This window comes from Thermobia domestica, chromosome 13 (genome assembly GCF_964235325.1).
Source record: "Thermobia domestica chromosome 13, izTheDome1.hap1.1, whole genome shotgun sequence".
NCBI classification, from domain to species: domain Eukaryota; kingdom Metazoa; phylum Arthropoda; class Insecta; order Zygentoma; family Lepismatidae; genus Thermobia; species Thermobia domestica.
This window is the reverse complement of record NC_137466.1, coordinates 216,208,076-216,223,769: the sequence shown is the minus strand read 5'-3', so window position 1 is coordinate 216,223,769 and position 15,694 is coordinate 216,208,076. Positions and strand designations below refer to the sequence as shown.

At 34.5% G+C, this 15,694-nt stretch overlaps 1 protein-coding gene across 1 annotated transcript in view; it reads right to left on the bottom strand.

Annotated features, from left to right (window-relative positions):
• The window catches only part of LOC145669021 (sodium-coupled monocarboxylate transporter 1-like), a 65,450-nt gene that overhangs the window by 8,731 nt on the left and 41,025 nt on the right, over positions 1 to 15,694 (bottom strand). The window contains exons 7-12 of the mRNA XM_081737360.1: positions 10,575 to 10,729; positions 10,298 to 10,438; positions 6,234 to 6,342; positions 5,448 to 5,557; positions 3,038 to 3,221; positions 1,356 to 1,442 (exon numbers count right to left, since the gene is read on the bottom strand). Of these exons, the coding sequence (XP_081593486.1) occupies positions 1,356 to 1,442; positions 3,038 to 3,221; positions 5,448 to 5,557; positions 6,234 to 6,342; positions 10,298 to 10,438; positions 10,575 to 10,729 (786 nt within the window). The remainder of the gene's footprint in view (positions 1 to 1,355; positions 1,443 to 3,037; positions 3,222 to 5,447; positions 5,558 to 6,233; positions 6,343 to 10,297; positions 10,439 to 10,574; positions 10,730 to 15,694) is intronic.

Genomic DNA, 15,694 nt, shown 5'->3' with positions numbered 1-15,694 from the left:
TAATGCGCATAAGAACTTACAGGAAGCATGCTATTTTGTTTACCTCAATCATATCTATAGATTTGTATGTAAGATCGCTAAATGTGTATAAAATGAGAGCACCTTTTAGCTATTACGATGTAGTATCCTACTAGTGCGATTTAAGCTTTCTACTATTTTACAAAAAATCGATTACTTATGTCGTATAGTATCCTACTAGTGCGATTTGAGCTATCTACTATTTTATAAAAAAATCCATTGCTTATGCCGTATAGTATCCTACTAGCGCGATTTGAGCTTTCTACTATTTTACAAAAAATCCATTACTTATGCCGTGTAGGATCCTACTCGATTCTCGATGATGCTAAAAATTAGTGGTGGGCTAAAAACCCGGTTTGTTGGTGCTCGGTTTCTAGGAAAACCGAAATCGGTTTCCGAAAATGTTAAAAAAAAAAAAACGTTTCTTCTCCTAAACCAGCTTGGTTCTCAGCGAGACTGTTTTCGTTTTTCTTCAAAACTGGTTCCGGTTTTCTTCCAAAATTGGTTCTATTTCTGCCCAAAATTGTGTTTCGTTGTTCTTCGGAAACCAATTATTTTTCCACAGAAATAGATCTATGTGTTCTCCAAAAGTTTTCATTGAAACTATTTCCAGTGAAAACCGAACTACATTTTGGAGAAAACCGAAAGCGGTTTCGGTGAAAAACCGAACTGATTTTGGAGAAAACCGAAATATAGGTTTTTCGGAATTGGGCTTTTATAAACAGCGGTTTTGTCCATCCCTACTAAAAATATGTCGTCCGTCGCCAATAGCAGTGCTTATTTTTTTATTTTGCTTATTTTTTTTTTTAGTTTGTTTATTTATGCATTATATATGTAAAAATAAGTACACTGTTAACTAACATATTGTATTTATTGCTATTTTTTCTCTCTCAATTCCTGCGTTGATAGATATACTCCTAATAGTAACACAGAAACTTCTAAAGGTGACACGAAGACTACTTGTAAGAAAAAGTGTTCATTTGTTCGTTAAACTTTAGCGGTCCTTTAGGTTATATGAAATATGGACCTATATTTAAGGTGGAAACTGAACCACTGTAATGTGTTCAATATACATTTCCTCCGGAAATCAACACAACAAAGATGCATGTGCTATATACCAGTCTAGCGGGAAGGTCTGTGCGGAAAAAAAATGTTACAGATTTTAAAGAAGGTATTTTACATCCTACTTTCTACTTTGTTGTACAGTCACCCACATAACTACCTAGACCCCTGACCGTTATAATCTCATTACTTTAGGTCCAGATACTTATGTGGGTGACTGTACTCTTGTATATATAGTTAACACAGTAATACTTTTCTGTCTGTGGTGTACCTACCAGTTCATTTGCCCAAGGAAAAAACATCCCTAATGAGAATAATCCTAGTAAAGCACCTGCTGTTATCCCTGATAAACTCTTCGTTAACTAGGAAAGACAGAATACGTCTATTAGCTTACGAAAGTAATCTATGCTAAATACAAAAATTTTGAATTTAATCTACATTACGCATTATCGATCCTTTAATAGGAAATGACACAACTCAAAGTTTTCCACGTTTCAGGAGATTGTTTTAGTGAAGACAGGTATCCATTTACACCATGGAAGAGGCGATGTGCGCCTTCACATGTGATAGTTTTTACACAAAACCTTTGGATTTACGATCATTTTCAACATCATAATTCAATAAAAGACATTTTTGAGTTTTCTCACTTTTCTACTGAAAGAATGGGTACAGCTATATGTGAAACATTCAATAACACGTTTGTTTTTAAATTTACAAAGAATCGTAAACTGTACGATAATGACACCTAATATGAAGTATTGTTTATCTTTGGTTTCATTTATATAAAAACGTAACTATTGTGTTATTACAATTGAGATACCTTTGGCAAACAACATATAAATATCAAAATTGCACACACATCAACGATTTCAATTACAAGGGAAAATAGTAACATGCTCTATTTCCTATATTATGAACACTTCATTCGTAATATGAAATATTGTATGATTTTATGGGATACAGAAACGAAATATACAATCGAAATATGAAAGCCTGATTATTCATGTTTCATATTGGCGATATCACACTAATGAAACACACAATCAAAAGAGTCCTTAGGATAAGTAACATTTAAAATACTACAAAAGTCAGATTTTAAGTGATAGGAAGGAGGTAACAAATTAATATCAGTAAACTTGTTAGCATGAAACATGCGTTGTCTCCCAATGGCATGTGTGAGCGTAAAGCAAAAATTGTTGAAAAATGTGTGGTAACTAACGTGCAACAAATAACCAAAACAAGTATATAAAAGTTCTGTAGTTATTAGGAGCTTTTTTTTTAGATAAGCCTAAAGCTTGTTCATTTTAATCCTGTTTTCGCCCTTTACAGCAAAACGAGAAAAACGATTAAATTATACATGTCTCATGAGACCATTTTAGTTAATGTACACTCAAACCAGCCTCCTTCTCTTGCACTTAGTTATCCTAACTGACCACAACAAATAGTTCATCATAACCATCAATAGCATCACTCGAACCATTCCTACCTATGTCTTCGTTAAATTCAGTCACTAATCCTTAGATTCGTTTTATTGTTTTCGGCTGTAATTTCTTTCTTGCAGCCTGCTTAGATTGATTTTGAAAGCGCGTACTTCTTAACTATTCGTGAGAATTGTCTTCTTTGTATGATGGTGTGGAGGACACTTTCAAATTGTTATTATATGAAAAGCTTATCACTATTTTACCTGTGACTGAGTTTTTATATAATTCCTACTGCAGAGTCTCACAGTTTGATCTGATACTATTTAATATATTTTTCCTCAATAATAAGAATTGCAAGAAGCATAATAGCAACATGTAAAGTTTAAACTTCTAAGAGTATTGGGGATGTAGAAGAATCACAATGAAGTCTGGCTGTAGAGCTAATAGGACAAATTTAAATTGTGCATGTGGAAATAATGGTCATCTAAAATTAAGAGAAAGAGGCTTTCTCCATTTTACTTTAGATTTGTTTATACCTGTAAAACAAATCCCAGTTTTTCTACAACAAATACCGCTGCTACGCATATTCCTCCAATGATGACTACGATCACTTTCATAATAAAACTAGCTGTGGCCTCTGAGATGTTTCTCCTCAATGCAGGTCTCACAAAATCCTCCATGATCACTCCTGTCATGGAATTTAGTCCAGTAGACATTGAGCTGAGGAAAAAATCGAAAGAAAAAAATTGAAATGACAATCACTAAATCATTAATTTACTGTAAGTTAGTTACCTTCCAGTTCAGTGTTGGATTGAAACCTTATTCAACTTGTCACTTTAAGATTTACCACACATTTCTGATTTAAACATGCGATTTCATATGGACTTTACGTAGAGCATAGAACCTGATATCTAAAGCTTATACTTAACTAAAAGGTAGAGTCCTTTGAACAGTTAATGTGAAAGTTTGACAAGATCAAGTGAATTATTCTTTCATGGGTTACAGACAGAAGCATCGTATGACAAAGCACTGTTCCTAGCATAGGAGACTTTAATATAAATCAATATAAATGTTCTAATTTTTATTTTCTATATCCAACAAATAAATGTAAAGACTTAAATAACTTCATACGAGTGACGACTTAATGTTCTTTAATGACATTCAAAATAATAATGGTCGAAATGTTAGACTTAATACTCTCAAATCTTAATGACGTTTCTGTAATAAAAGAGTGTTCTCTTGTTACTAATGAAGACAAGCATTACCCAGCTTCACTTATTTCTTTCCCATTTAAGCACCTGATGAAAGATAAGAAACAAATTAAGGTATCCGCTTTTAATTTTAGAAAAGCTGATCTCCAAAAGATGTACATAGAACTCTCTCAAGTAAATGGGGATTGTCTTTCGCAATTACGTAATTAAATATTGCATTAACAATCTTCTATCAAATGATTAGCAACATATTTTCTGTATATGTTCCACCCAAAAGACGTACCAGTAGAAGTTCTCCATGTTGGTTTTCTTATAATATAAATAAGAAAATAAAGTCCAAGACATACCACAAGTGGAAAAAGGGATCAGCAAATGTACTTTATCACCACGAAAAATTAGCCTACGAAACTTTTATTTTAAACTCAGAATGCTTAAAGTTCAGCGCTATAACAGTTCACAGTAATGGTTTCAAGAATAAATACTACACTAGATTTCCTGCAACAAAGATATCTCTGAGTGAGAGATTTCTCTGGAAACCGTTCTGAAGCTTGATCGCAATCCAACTATTGCATTCATCATTTTTGTATTATCCTAGTAGATTCATTGTTCTTTACAAGTGAAAACTCAACGCAGGAACACTTCCCGATTCTTCCGTCCAGACAAGTACACACTTTCACACGGCGATTCTTTTTCGCCGGTATCAATTCAATTGACATCCGTGAATTCAGCGTTTTACCTTATGAACTACGTGAAGCCTCTGAAATACAGTGGTATTTAAGTGCCTTCGGGGATCAATTTGCAGTGTTGTATCACCGCACCAGAATTTCACAAACGAACAGTGTGTGGTGCATTCACTTAGCTTCCCTAGCACAACTACAGTTTTGATGGCTTTCGCGACCTGGTGTGAATTAGTAGAGAAAATTCCTCTCAATTGTATGTTCTACATGGCGCAATTTTACACAACTCTGTTCAACAACACATTGATAAACTGGGCACCCTGTCTTATTTCTGAAAATATATATAGTTTTTGAATTTGTACAAGTTACTTAAATCGTACATTGGTTATGTTTCAACAAACCGTAAAGCATTAATTTCGACCCATCTTTCTTGACAGATTATCCGGGAATCCCTACACTCCTTTGGGGAATCCCTTATGCACAAATTGCACGATCTCGACCTAAGCATTTTTAATTCAGCAGCTTCGGTGTCTTTGACGTGACCATGCCGCGTTAGCTCTATCATTCACCATAGTCGAGCTATAGAGCTTTGAATGTCATTTTCCCATGCTTTCTGCACCTTGTAGCTCCGAAATTATGTACGTTGGACAAAAGTTTATTTGAACTCGTTTTCTTGTTTCCGGGTCAGGAATCATCCCTTACATTTTGTAACATAGTCACGCGGTCAATCTGTATTTATATATTTATGTTTATATATTTATTTATGGTATATATTTATGTTGTAACTAATTTAGCTTATTGTCAATATTTTGAGTTTCCCTACTCTAGATGTATAAAGCTTTCTACTTCAGTACTGTGGAAACATAGCTCCGTCCAAGTGTATAGTTTGTAATTGTGTATACATACTTGTATTTTCTTGGCTTAAATGCATTTCCTTTATTCTATGAATTCTAAAATGAGGATTATTCTTAAAATTTCTTACCTTTAGCTAAATAGAAATCTCGAGCCGAAACCTGTAAAAAATCACCAACGACCCAACATAAATACGTAAGTCTTACCTTAGTGCTGCACTGAAGACCCCGGCAACGAACATTCCTGGAAGCCCAGGAATAGACCTGGCGATGTCCATCACAAAATACGGCAACAACTGGTCAGATTTTGTTATGGCCTGATGAGAACAAATCGGTGTAATGTTATCAAGGAGAACAGAAAATTAAATAGAATACCTGTATTATTGAATTTCAAGATATAAAATATAATATTTTGATTCTGTTACTACTTTCAATTTTGTATTTCATTTTCATAGGAAGACAAAACTGAACTTATTTATAAATTTATGTAATACCTAAGCTTTCATTTCCTATTTTAGGTATATTTTGTTATAGTGTTTTAGTTAAGTGACTGTATAGCTTGTGCTAACGTCGCTTCATAACAAATTAACACTAATTTCTAGAGTCCTGACATGTGTCACAATAAAAGCAGACGTGTAACAGAGCAACAGGAAATAAGACTGTGAGGAAGCGTTAGAATCAGTTTGGAAATGGGATTAACTTTAAGCTGTTTACTTCTTTGACAATTACTTCTTTCCTGGTAAAATACTCACTAGTTTGGAATATCTAAAACAAAATAAGAATTTATGTGAATGGAAGCAATATATATATAGCCCTATATTAAGAAACTATACAAAATTGAAATCAATCGCCTAAATTTGAATATCCACTTGATAATATGCGGAAAGCAACTGACTTAGATAACACACTTAATATTATATTGAAATCATAATAAAATGCTATATTGAAAGAAGTGATTTAATTTACAAGTGTTATTGTATGGTATGCACGTACCTTTCTCATTAGGGGATCACAGTCATGATAAGTCGCATATATGAGGAGCCCAGTGTAGCAACTGATGGACACAATTGCAAGAATTCCAATGGCAAGATTCAGCACTGCTCTGAAATTCAAGTGGCAATTTGAAACTTCAAACTTTAAGCATTAATAAGCAACATTTAAGATCTTGTGAATTATCTGCACCTTTTAACATCATGTGCATATAATTTAAATTTAACATAGATAAATTGTTTTACAACGAAAAATAAGAGTTCCATTTCCATCTTTAAAACGCTCTAATAACTGAACTCGGAAACATAAGTCCTCTGTTAATTCTATATACGTACTTATACATTATCAGCTAAATTTGTTTATTTTTGTAATGTAAATTGAGAAAACAAATACATACTTTTGTTTATTTTTGTAATGTCATTTCAGAAAACACACTACATACTTTTGTTTATTTTTGTAATGTCATTTGAGAAAACAAACTACATACTTTTGTTTATTTTTGTAATGTCATTTGAGAAAACAAACTACATACTTTTGTTTATTTTTGTAATGTCATTTGAGAAAACAAACTACATACTTTTGTTTATTTTTATAATGTCATTTGAGAAAACAAACTACATACTTTTGTTTATTTTTATAATGTCATTTGAGAAAACAAACTACATACTTTTGTTTATTTTTGTAATGTCATTTGAGAAAACAAACTACATACTTTTGTTTATTTTTGTAATGTCATTTGAGAAAACAAACTACATACTTTTGTTTATTTTTGTAATGTCATCTGAGAAAACAAACTACATACTTTTGTTATTTTTGTAATGTCATTTGAGAAAACAAACTACATACTTTTGTTTATTTTTGTAATGTCATTTGAGAAAACAAACTACATACTTTTGTTTATTTTTGTAATGTCATTTGAGAAAACAAACTACATAGTTTTGTTTATTTTTGTAATGTCATTTGAGAAAACAAACTACATACTTTTGTTTATTTTTGTAATGTCATTTGAGAAAACAAACTATGTACTTTTGTTTATTTTTGTAATGTCATTTGAGAAAACAAACTACATACTTTTGTTTATTTTTGTAATGTCATTTGAGAAAACAAACTACATAGTTTTGTTTATTTTTGTAATGTCATTTGAGAAAACAAACTACATACTTTTGTTTATATTTGTAATGTCATTTAAGAAAACAAACTACATACTTTTTATAGTATTTCACATTAACTCAAAGGAACAAGCTCATCCATGAGGATAGCCGTGACTGTCTCAGAATTCACCTTACATGTTAGATGCTCAACGTATCGTATAGATCTCGTATCAGCCTCACACAATTTGTCGTACCTGATGAAATAGTCACACTATATTCTCTGATCAAAATATCACACGGTTCTATCACTTCAGAATCGAAGGTAGTTCTCTTACTAAACATTAGACTACTTGCCAGTAAAGAGGTTAGCATATTGCCACTGATGGCTGAAAATGAGCCCTTGCGTTCGTATGAAGAAAAAATATTTCGGGAGTCATCTTTACCTCTCTACCTAAAGCAGTCAAGCACTCACACAATATAACAATAGCGTTTAGTGGAATTGAAACATTGAATGCTTGAATCGCGTTTGGCTGAACAACGAAACACTCATTTATAGCAACGATGCCTAGTAAATGTACCGGATCAAGAAGACATTCAAAATACAACGACCAACTCAGCGACGCGACGTGCTCTATCAACATAATAACGTTCGTTCTCAGGCCAATGATTCAAGCTACTATTTCATTCAAGAGCTATAAGTATCCCGAAAATTGATAGGATTCTGCCGTCTTCACATTGACATGCTAATGGATTAGTGACAAGAACACGTTACTAATGGGATAATGGTACCCAGACAGCACAATGCACGTACATATCCGTATAGTACATGTACAATTGCACGGATGCAACATGTGCATCATCTGTATAAATGCACGCCGTACATGTGATGCACATATACGTCACAAGTCCTATTCAACATCTTCACATGCACAGGACATCTGCAATGCTCACGTACATGTCCTGTACAAGTGATATACACCTACCACGTAGGTGATTTACAGGTAGCACGAATTTGATTTACATGTAGTGCACAGCTGATTTACATGTAGGACACCGGTGATTTATACGTAGCAACATAGGTGATTTGCAAGCAGTTCCGAGATGATTTACATGTACGACAGAGGTGATTTACACGTAGCACACAGTGATTTACATGTAGGACAGACATGATTTACACGTAACACACAGGTGATTTACACGCAGTACCCAGATGATTTACATGTAGGAAAGAGGTGTTTACACGTAGCAAATAGGTGATTTACATGTACGACAGAGGTGATTTACACGTAACACACATTTGATTTACACGCAGTGCCCAGGTGATTTACATGTAGCAAAGAGATTATTTACACGCAGTACTCAGGTGACTAACATGTAGGACACAGGTGATTTCCTCATAGTGCAGAGAAGATGTAAAAGAATATTTGAGATGCAACGAATGAAAAGAGTTTATATATTGGTGACTTACGCAGTAACACCGTCTATAATTCCAAAGACATCACCTTCAAAGTATATTACATATAAGTCATAATTGTCAGTGAGCATTTTACTTTTGGAGTTTATTATTTGCAACGAGCAAAGCTTTAGGTAGTATCTTTGACATGTTTGCCAAGTAACAACTAACGCAACATATTCTGCTGTAATCGGTCACGAAAATAATTTTGTAAACCTATGAACTGTCTGACAGTAGTTACATCAGTACAGTGCTGCCACCTGTTGATCTTGTATCCTAGCTCAGCGGACGTTATAGAGTTTTTAGAATCATTCAGCTGTCATTCGTCGAAAACTCTCTATAACACTGCCTGGAGGAAAAACGACACCTACCAAAAATGGAGATTACTTTATATTGTTCACGACAATGAGAGTAAAAGAATGAAAGTAAAAGTATACACTTGAACAGTATCATCATGCACGTCTCATACACACGTGCACACAACGGCTTAAGCATCGGTAATTTAAATGTGTTTCATCCACGCAAATGCACATGTGAACATGCACGGCTCAAACATGAGTTATGTACGTGCACTGCATCCACGCAAGTGCACATGTGTACATAACAGCTTAAGCACGGGTTATATAAATGTGTGCTTCATCCATGCAAATGCACATGTGCATATAACGGGTTAAGCACGGGTTATGTACTAGCGCTGCATCCATGCAAATGCACATGTGTACATAATGGCTTAAGCACGGGTTATATAAATGTGTGCTTCATCCATGCAAATGCACATGCCCACATAACGGCTTAAGCACAGGTTACGTACGAGCGCTGCATCCATGAAAACGCACATGTGTACTTAACGGCTTAAGCACGGGTTACGTACCTGCACTGCATCCATGCAAATGCACATGTGTACATAACGGCTTAAACACGGGTTATATAAATGTGTGCTTCATTAATGCAAATGCACATGTGCACATAACGGCTTAAGCACGGGTTACGTACGTGTGCTTTATCCACGCATATGCACATGTGCACATAATAGCTTAGGCACGGGTTATATAAATGTGTGCTTTATCCATGCAAATGCACATGTGCACATGTGCGACTTAGTCACTGGTTATGTACGTGTGCATAACCCACGCAAATGCTCATGTGCACATACAGCGGTTATGTATGTGCGCTTCATCCACGCAAATTCACGTGTACAGCTTATGCACGGGTTATGAATGTGTTCATCATCCTCGCAAATGCACATGTGCACATGTACGGCTTATGCATGGATAGTACACATGTGTCGTACACGTATGTGTTGTCTGGGGGTAAGCAGTGGTCAGCAATCAAGTATAACATATTTTTGACTAATATTTTTAAGACTAAAACAGGGCAAACTTGCCCGACAACGTAATGTTCATCTGAAGCTTTCTCCTTGTGTTCTCTCGTATCAATTACATAAATATTGAATTCTAAGTTACAAGTTAAAATGATAGTGTTATAGGTTTTGGTGTTAATATAAAATCATATTTAAAACTTACATTTTGGCCTTTGTAAAAGTAGGCATTGCGAGACACCTCTGAACCATGGCTTGATTGACAGCACAAGAGGCCAACCAATTGAAATAATTTCCCACACACACTGTCCAAAATGTATGGCGAATTGTTGGGTCAGGATTAAAGCTATAAATTTTTAAAAAATATATAATTACAACTATTATCATGACAAACATTATACAAACATTATGATAATATAATTTTTCATTTTTATTATTTACAAGTGCTAAAACCACTGATGAAGAAAATCTCATCTACCTACTTAAAAAATTCGATCCGTCCACTTTCTTGGCTTCTTTGGAAAACAACCTGTGGCCCTCCAACTGCAATGGTTCCCAATACTGCTACAACAATTATACCTCCAAACATAACAACTGTCTGAAGGGCATCACTCCACACGACAGCTTTCAAACCTCCCTGGAGAATAAATATGTAAAACTGAACATTCAAATAGATGTATGTAATCAAGATTTTAAGTCATTAAAGAAAGAACTTATTTCTACGTATCAGCTTTCCAACAATAATACTGTAGATTTCATGAAAATGTACAGTCTACTGAAAACTTTTAGTTTGGGCCTTGCTCCAAAATTGTCTTGTTGCAGCGATTTAGATCTGCATCTTTTAAGGATGGTTTCTGTAGAGAATTCTTCCTAATATATATATGATATGATATAAAATATATATTTGAGGACTTGCTAATAGATTACGAGAACTTCTTATATTGTTTAGTTTCATTGTAAGAACATTGTCATTTTTCGAACTAACTTTTAAAAAAAAACTATTTGGGAAATGAACTTATGTATGTATCTTTCGATTATAACAGGGAGAAATCAACTAGGCCCTATAATCTTTTTACTCGAGCTCAGTGGCGTATTTAAGGGGGCTTCCTGGCTTAAGCTCCCCACCCGAAATTTTAGTAACTGTTTTAAAGTAAATGAAATATCTTGCAGAATGTTCACATTTTCAGGAATAAAGTTAGCAAAGCAGCCTCGAAACAAAATCGTAAATACGCCAGTGCTCGAGCTACTCTTTTGTGAATTTGAATTCACTTTTTAAATGTAATTTATAATAATAAATGTTTAACAATGTATTGTTTAAATCAACTTTTATAGCCGCAAGCAAGATGCATAACTTCTTGGTCAACGTACTAATACTTTGGATCACACACTCGAAAGACTAATTATGAATTGTAAGTCAACAATCACAACAGAAGAATGTTATTACAACGAAATATGTTATCACGCATACACTAACGTCACTTTTTCACTTCCAAATCATTCCATGCGTAAATATCAGAAGTCTTATAGTATGGCTATGTCAATTCGTCACTCCGTCCATACAACCATTTGTTTGTTGACAGGTAAAAACGATAAGATATAACAAAGAACTGGTTGTTTATATGTATTCAGTGTCTCAAGAAGATTAAACATCTACGTCGCTATCCTTCTATTAAAACAGAAAGTGGTAGACATCACTATTTCCGATTTTTGTGTCAATTGTAATAGAGCAGAGACGGTGACTCATAGCAAAAAACAGTTTTCTACTATAATATCGAAAGTGCGTTAAAGAAATTTAAAGCTCTTGTCCTATATTAAACCCCACACATACATAATGGATAACGAGAAACGTTTTTTATGTGAGTAATATCTAATATCTGCTCTAATACATCAAATGTAAACGAAAATCACAGTATTCTACCGTTTCAATATTGCTTGGCATAGATAAATAACAACAAAATATGTATAGAAATATTGGTTTAGAGATGGATTGAACGTTTCAAGAAGATACGTCCACCTCTATGCTCACCACGATGTCATATTCACTTTTACCCTTCTATTAAACTGGACGTGCAAGAATTTTAATACAACATTGATTTTAATATTAACTAACATACGCAAAAGGTAGTACACAACCAAAGGTGTTTTTTTATATATAGATTTAGTGATTCGCGATTCAATAATAGACTCCATCTTAGCTCTAACTTCCTTATTGATACTTCATCTAGTAGAAATCTGCTAAGCTTTCCAGTTCCAATTTTGATCTCCATAAAAGAAATGATCATAGCAAGGAGACAGGGCTAGATCCAGGAATCCCTGACGGGGGTGCACCAATAACTACCAGTGCATTTGAATTATATTTTATTTTCTTAATGATTTCAACCATCTATGGTGTGAATGAGGAATACTGTGTTAAACTATTGTTTTTGTGAAATTCTGCTTCTTTTAAGCCCCAAACGGAAACATTACTGTAGAAATTTTGGGAAACTGTGGCTACTTCCCTGCTAGTTTGTCATTTTAGATAGTATATATTTACAACGAAGTGGTAGCGGGTGCTCGTGCACCGGTGCACCTTTCTAAGTCCGGCCCTGCAAGGATATTGCAAGGATCCCCACATCACAACAGACGCACGTGTCAACTCAACACTTGCTATTGATTATAAACAATAGCAGACAAGAAGCCGACACGAAAGACACCGAGGAACACGAAAAGAAGACGGACCTCACGGAAGGACCCGAAGAGGAGAAATAAAAGAAGGACCACCGAGGGACCAGCATCAGTCGTTCAACTGATCGAATCACCTACACCGCCCTGAGGTCGCACTGGACTAGGGGTTCTGTCTACAACCAAGCCTCGCGAAGCTGCCTTGAGCTGAGGGGACTATCCTTCCAAACTCACCGGAACCGGCAGGTGCTTTGGAGACTGCCTTGAGAGAGGGGGCGCCGTGCAAAACAATTATTCTCCTCTTACTTGGACATTAATAAAAGAAAACACTATTTTACTCTTTGTAATCAAAGGCGTTTTGTATTAACACATTTTATAATAAATTGGTGAAGAGGATAATTCTCATTCCATTATTGACTCTACCAAAATCATTACAATATATATTTGTGTGCTCTACCCAATATGTAAAGTATTATGAATGCATAGATAGGAGTTGTTAAATAATGATAGATTAATGAAAGCTACTTCGTACGTCAGCTAATGGTAAAGGTAAAGTTTATCAAGTCAAAAGTTATACATCTTGGAAACGGTCACGTTATTAATAAAATCTACAACGTTAAGTAATACACTATCCTGGAAAATAAATTCTACTGTAAAGAAAATGAAAATATACGCAGCTGTTTCTGTTCAAGTTCAGAGGATCGTACAGAAAGATAGTACTCCAAGGAACATGTCATTCTATGAAAAGAAATCGCAAACGCACTACTGGTCTCCTGTCACAAGTATTGCAGATTAATTACTAATATTAATGATGCTGATGAATACTGATAATAATGATACTACCCCTTACATCAGTATAATGGCCCCGAGCTTTGTGACGTCATAGGTCAAAGGCCAATGCCCTTGGCGCAGGGTCAATGACCTAGGGGGACCTAGGATCACCCTTCTAGATTTTGGCAGGGGTACCTTGGCCCACCCCTAAATTTTGGTAGGGGTACATTAGACCATTCCCCTTAAATTTTTGAAATTGCCAAATCTAAATATTTGGTATGGTAGCCTAGGACCAGGGTATATACCTCTATCAGTATTGGGGGTTCACCTTTTATGGGTAAAAAAGTGCCAAAAATTCAAATTTCGGTGGATTTGACCTAATTTATCCCGTTTGATGTGGTCTTATTAATTTATATGGTTATATGGGAGTGTACAGGGGTCCATTCCCTTTCATAAAACATGGGTACACTACATGGGATTCTTCAAAACAAAAATTTCAACTAAAATAATTTCACGTTTCACGGTTAACCGTCAAGCTCTATCCGATTCGATTATGTTTTTAGCTATTCGATTATGTTAAAATGTTCAAACCGCTCATAAATAAGCGGTTTTAATCATATTTATCAGCGCGTGCAAAATGTTGAACGAAAATGTTCAAACCAATGTTTTCAAGGAGTAATCGATAAAGATTAAACAAAATTTGAACTGAATGCAGCAAAGATTGAAAAATCATCAACCAATTAGATTGCACGAAAGATAGTGATCAACCAATCACAAAGATTTGAAAGTCGTCAAACAATCAGATTGCATGAAAGATTGTGATCAACCAATCAAATTGCATCAGCAGTAACTTTGCCAGTGATCAGATTACATCACCTTGTGACTAAATTTCAGTGTTGTATCATATCAGGTATCATGTATTGCCTTTAGAGTATGAGTCATAAGAATCAATGAGGTTACCTATCAGATTTCTAAAGCTCAAGGTAAAAATCAACCAATCAGATTGCATGAAAGATAGTGATCAACTAATCAAATTGCAGCAACAATAACTTTGTCAATCATTAACCAATCAGATTACAGCACCTTAGGCAGTGAGGTGTGACTAAATTTCAATGTGTTGTAGCATATCAGATATCAAATTCCCTTTAGACTGTGAGTCATAACTACAACTCTAAGATTCAATAGGGTTCCTTACCTGATTTCTAAAGCTCAAGGTAAAAACTTAACCAACACCAATGATCTTAGACTATGAGCTGTGATTAAAGTTCAAAGTATTGTTTCATATTAATCAGGTATTGAACATTCAAAGTTCACGCCTCATTCTAAAATTTTGTTTATCACAATTTCCGAATTTAAAGAATGATCCTACGTACCTCCCTCGATATACCTGAGTCTTAGAATTAACCATATAATTATATATTGTAGTTAGCTGTCAATGAGATCAATAACCCCCTTCAATTATTTACATTAGAAAGAAATGAGCAGAACAAACTATTGTCTAGAAATGTTATTTGATAACTCTCAAACTTAAGAAGTACCACAACAAATTTTTAAAAGGAAATGAATCCCTGTACACTACCATATATACATACTTCATCAACGTCAATCACGACGTACAACGTATTGCTTACGTTTATATTTTGGCCCATAGGCTGGAATATTCAAGACCAATGACGTATTTCATCTTGACAATTCTCAGATTTAAGCAAAGTGATCCTCCCAAAGTTTAAGAGGAACGTATCAATGTACCAATGTCCTGGACCCATAATACCATTATAGGTCAAAAGTGACCACGTGATCATACTAATATTTGACAATGATTTACGCAAAGAAGAATACCATCCAATTCTAAGAACAATTACCAATTATTGATTTGGCAGTAAGAAATATACCCCTCCCAAAATTTAAGATTGGTGTACAAATATACCTGCATCTTACGAAAAAACAGCAATAAATCCTGTACTCATTCAATAATAAAGCCGTATCAAAGAAGATAAAATAGGTCAACAACCTTCGAAATTTGAATATTTGCCCATAAGAGGGAGCAAAATAGACACCAACATTTACAAAGGGTTCTAGAGAACGTTTACCGAATTTTGTTATTTGGTAATTCCCAAATTTAAGAAATAGTTCTATGTACCCAACAGATTTTAAAAAGTGGCCATCAAAG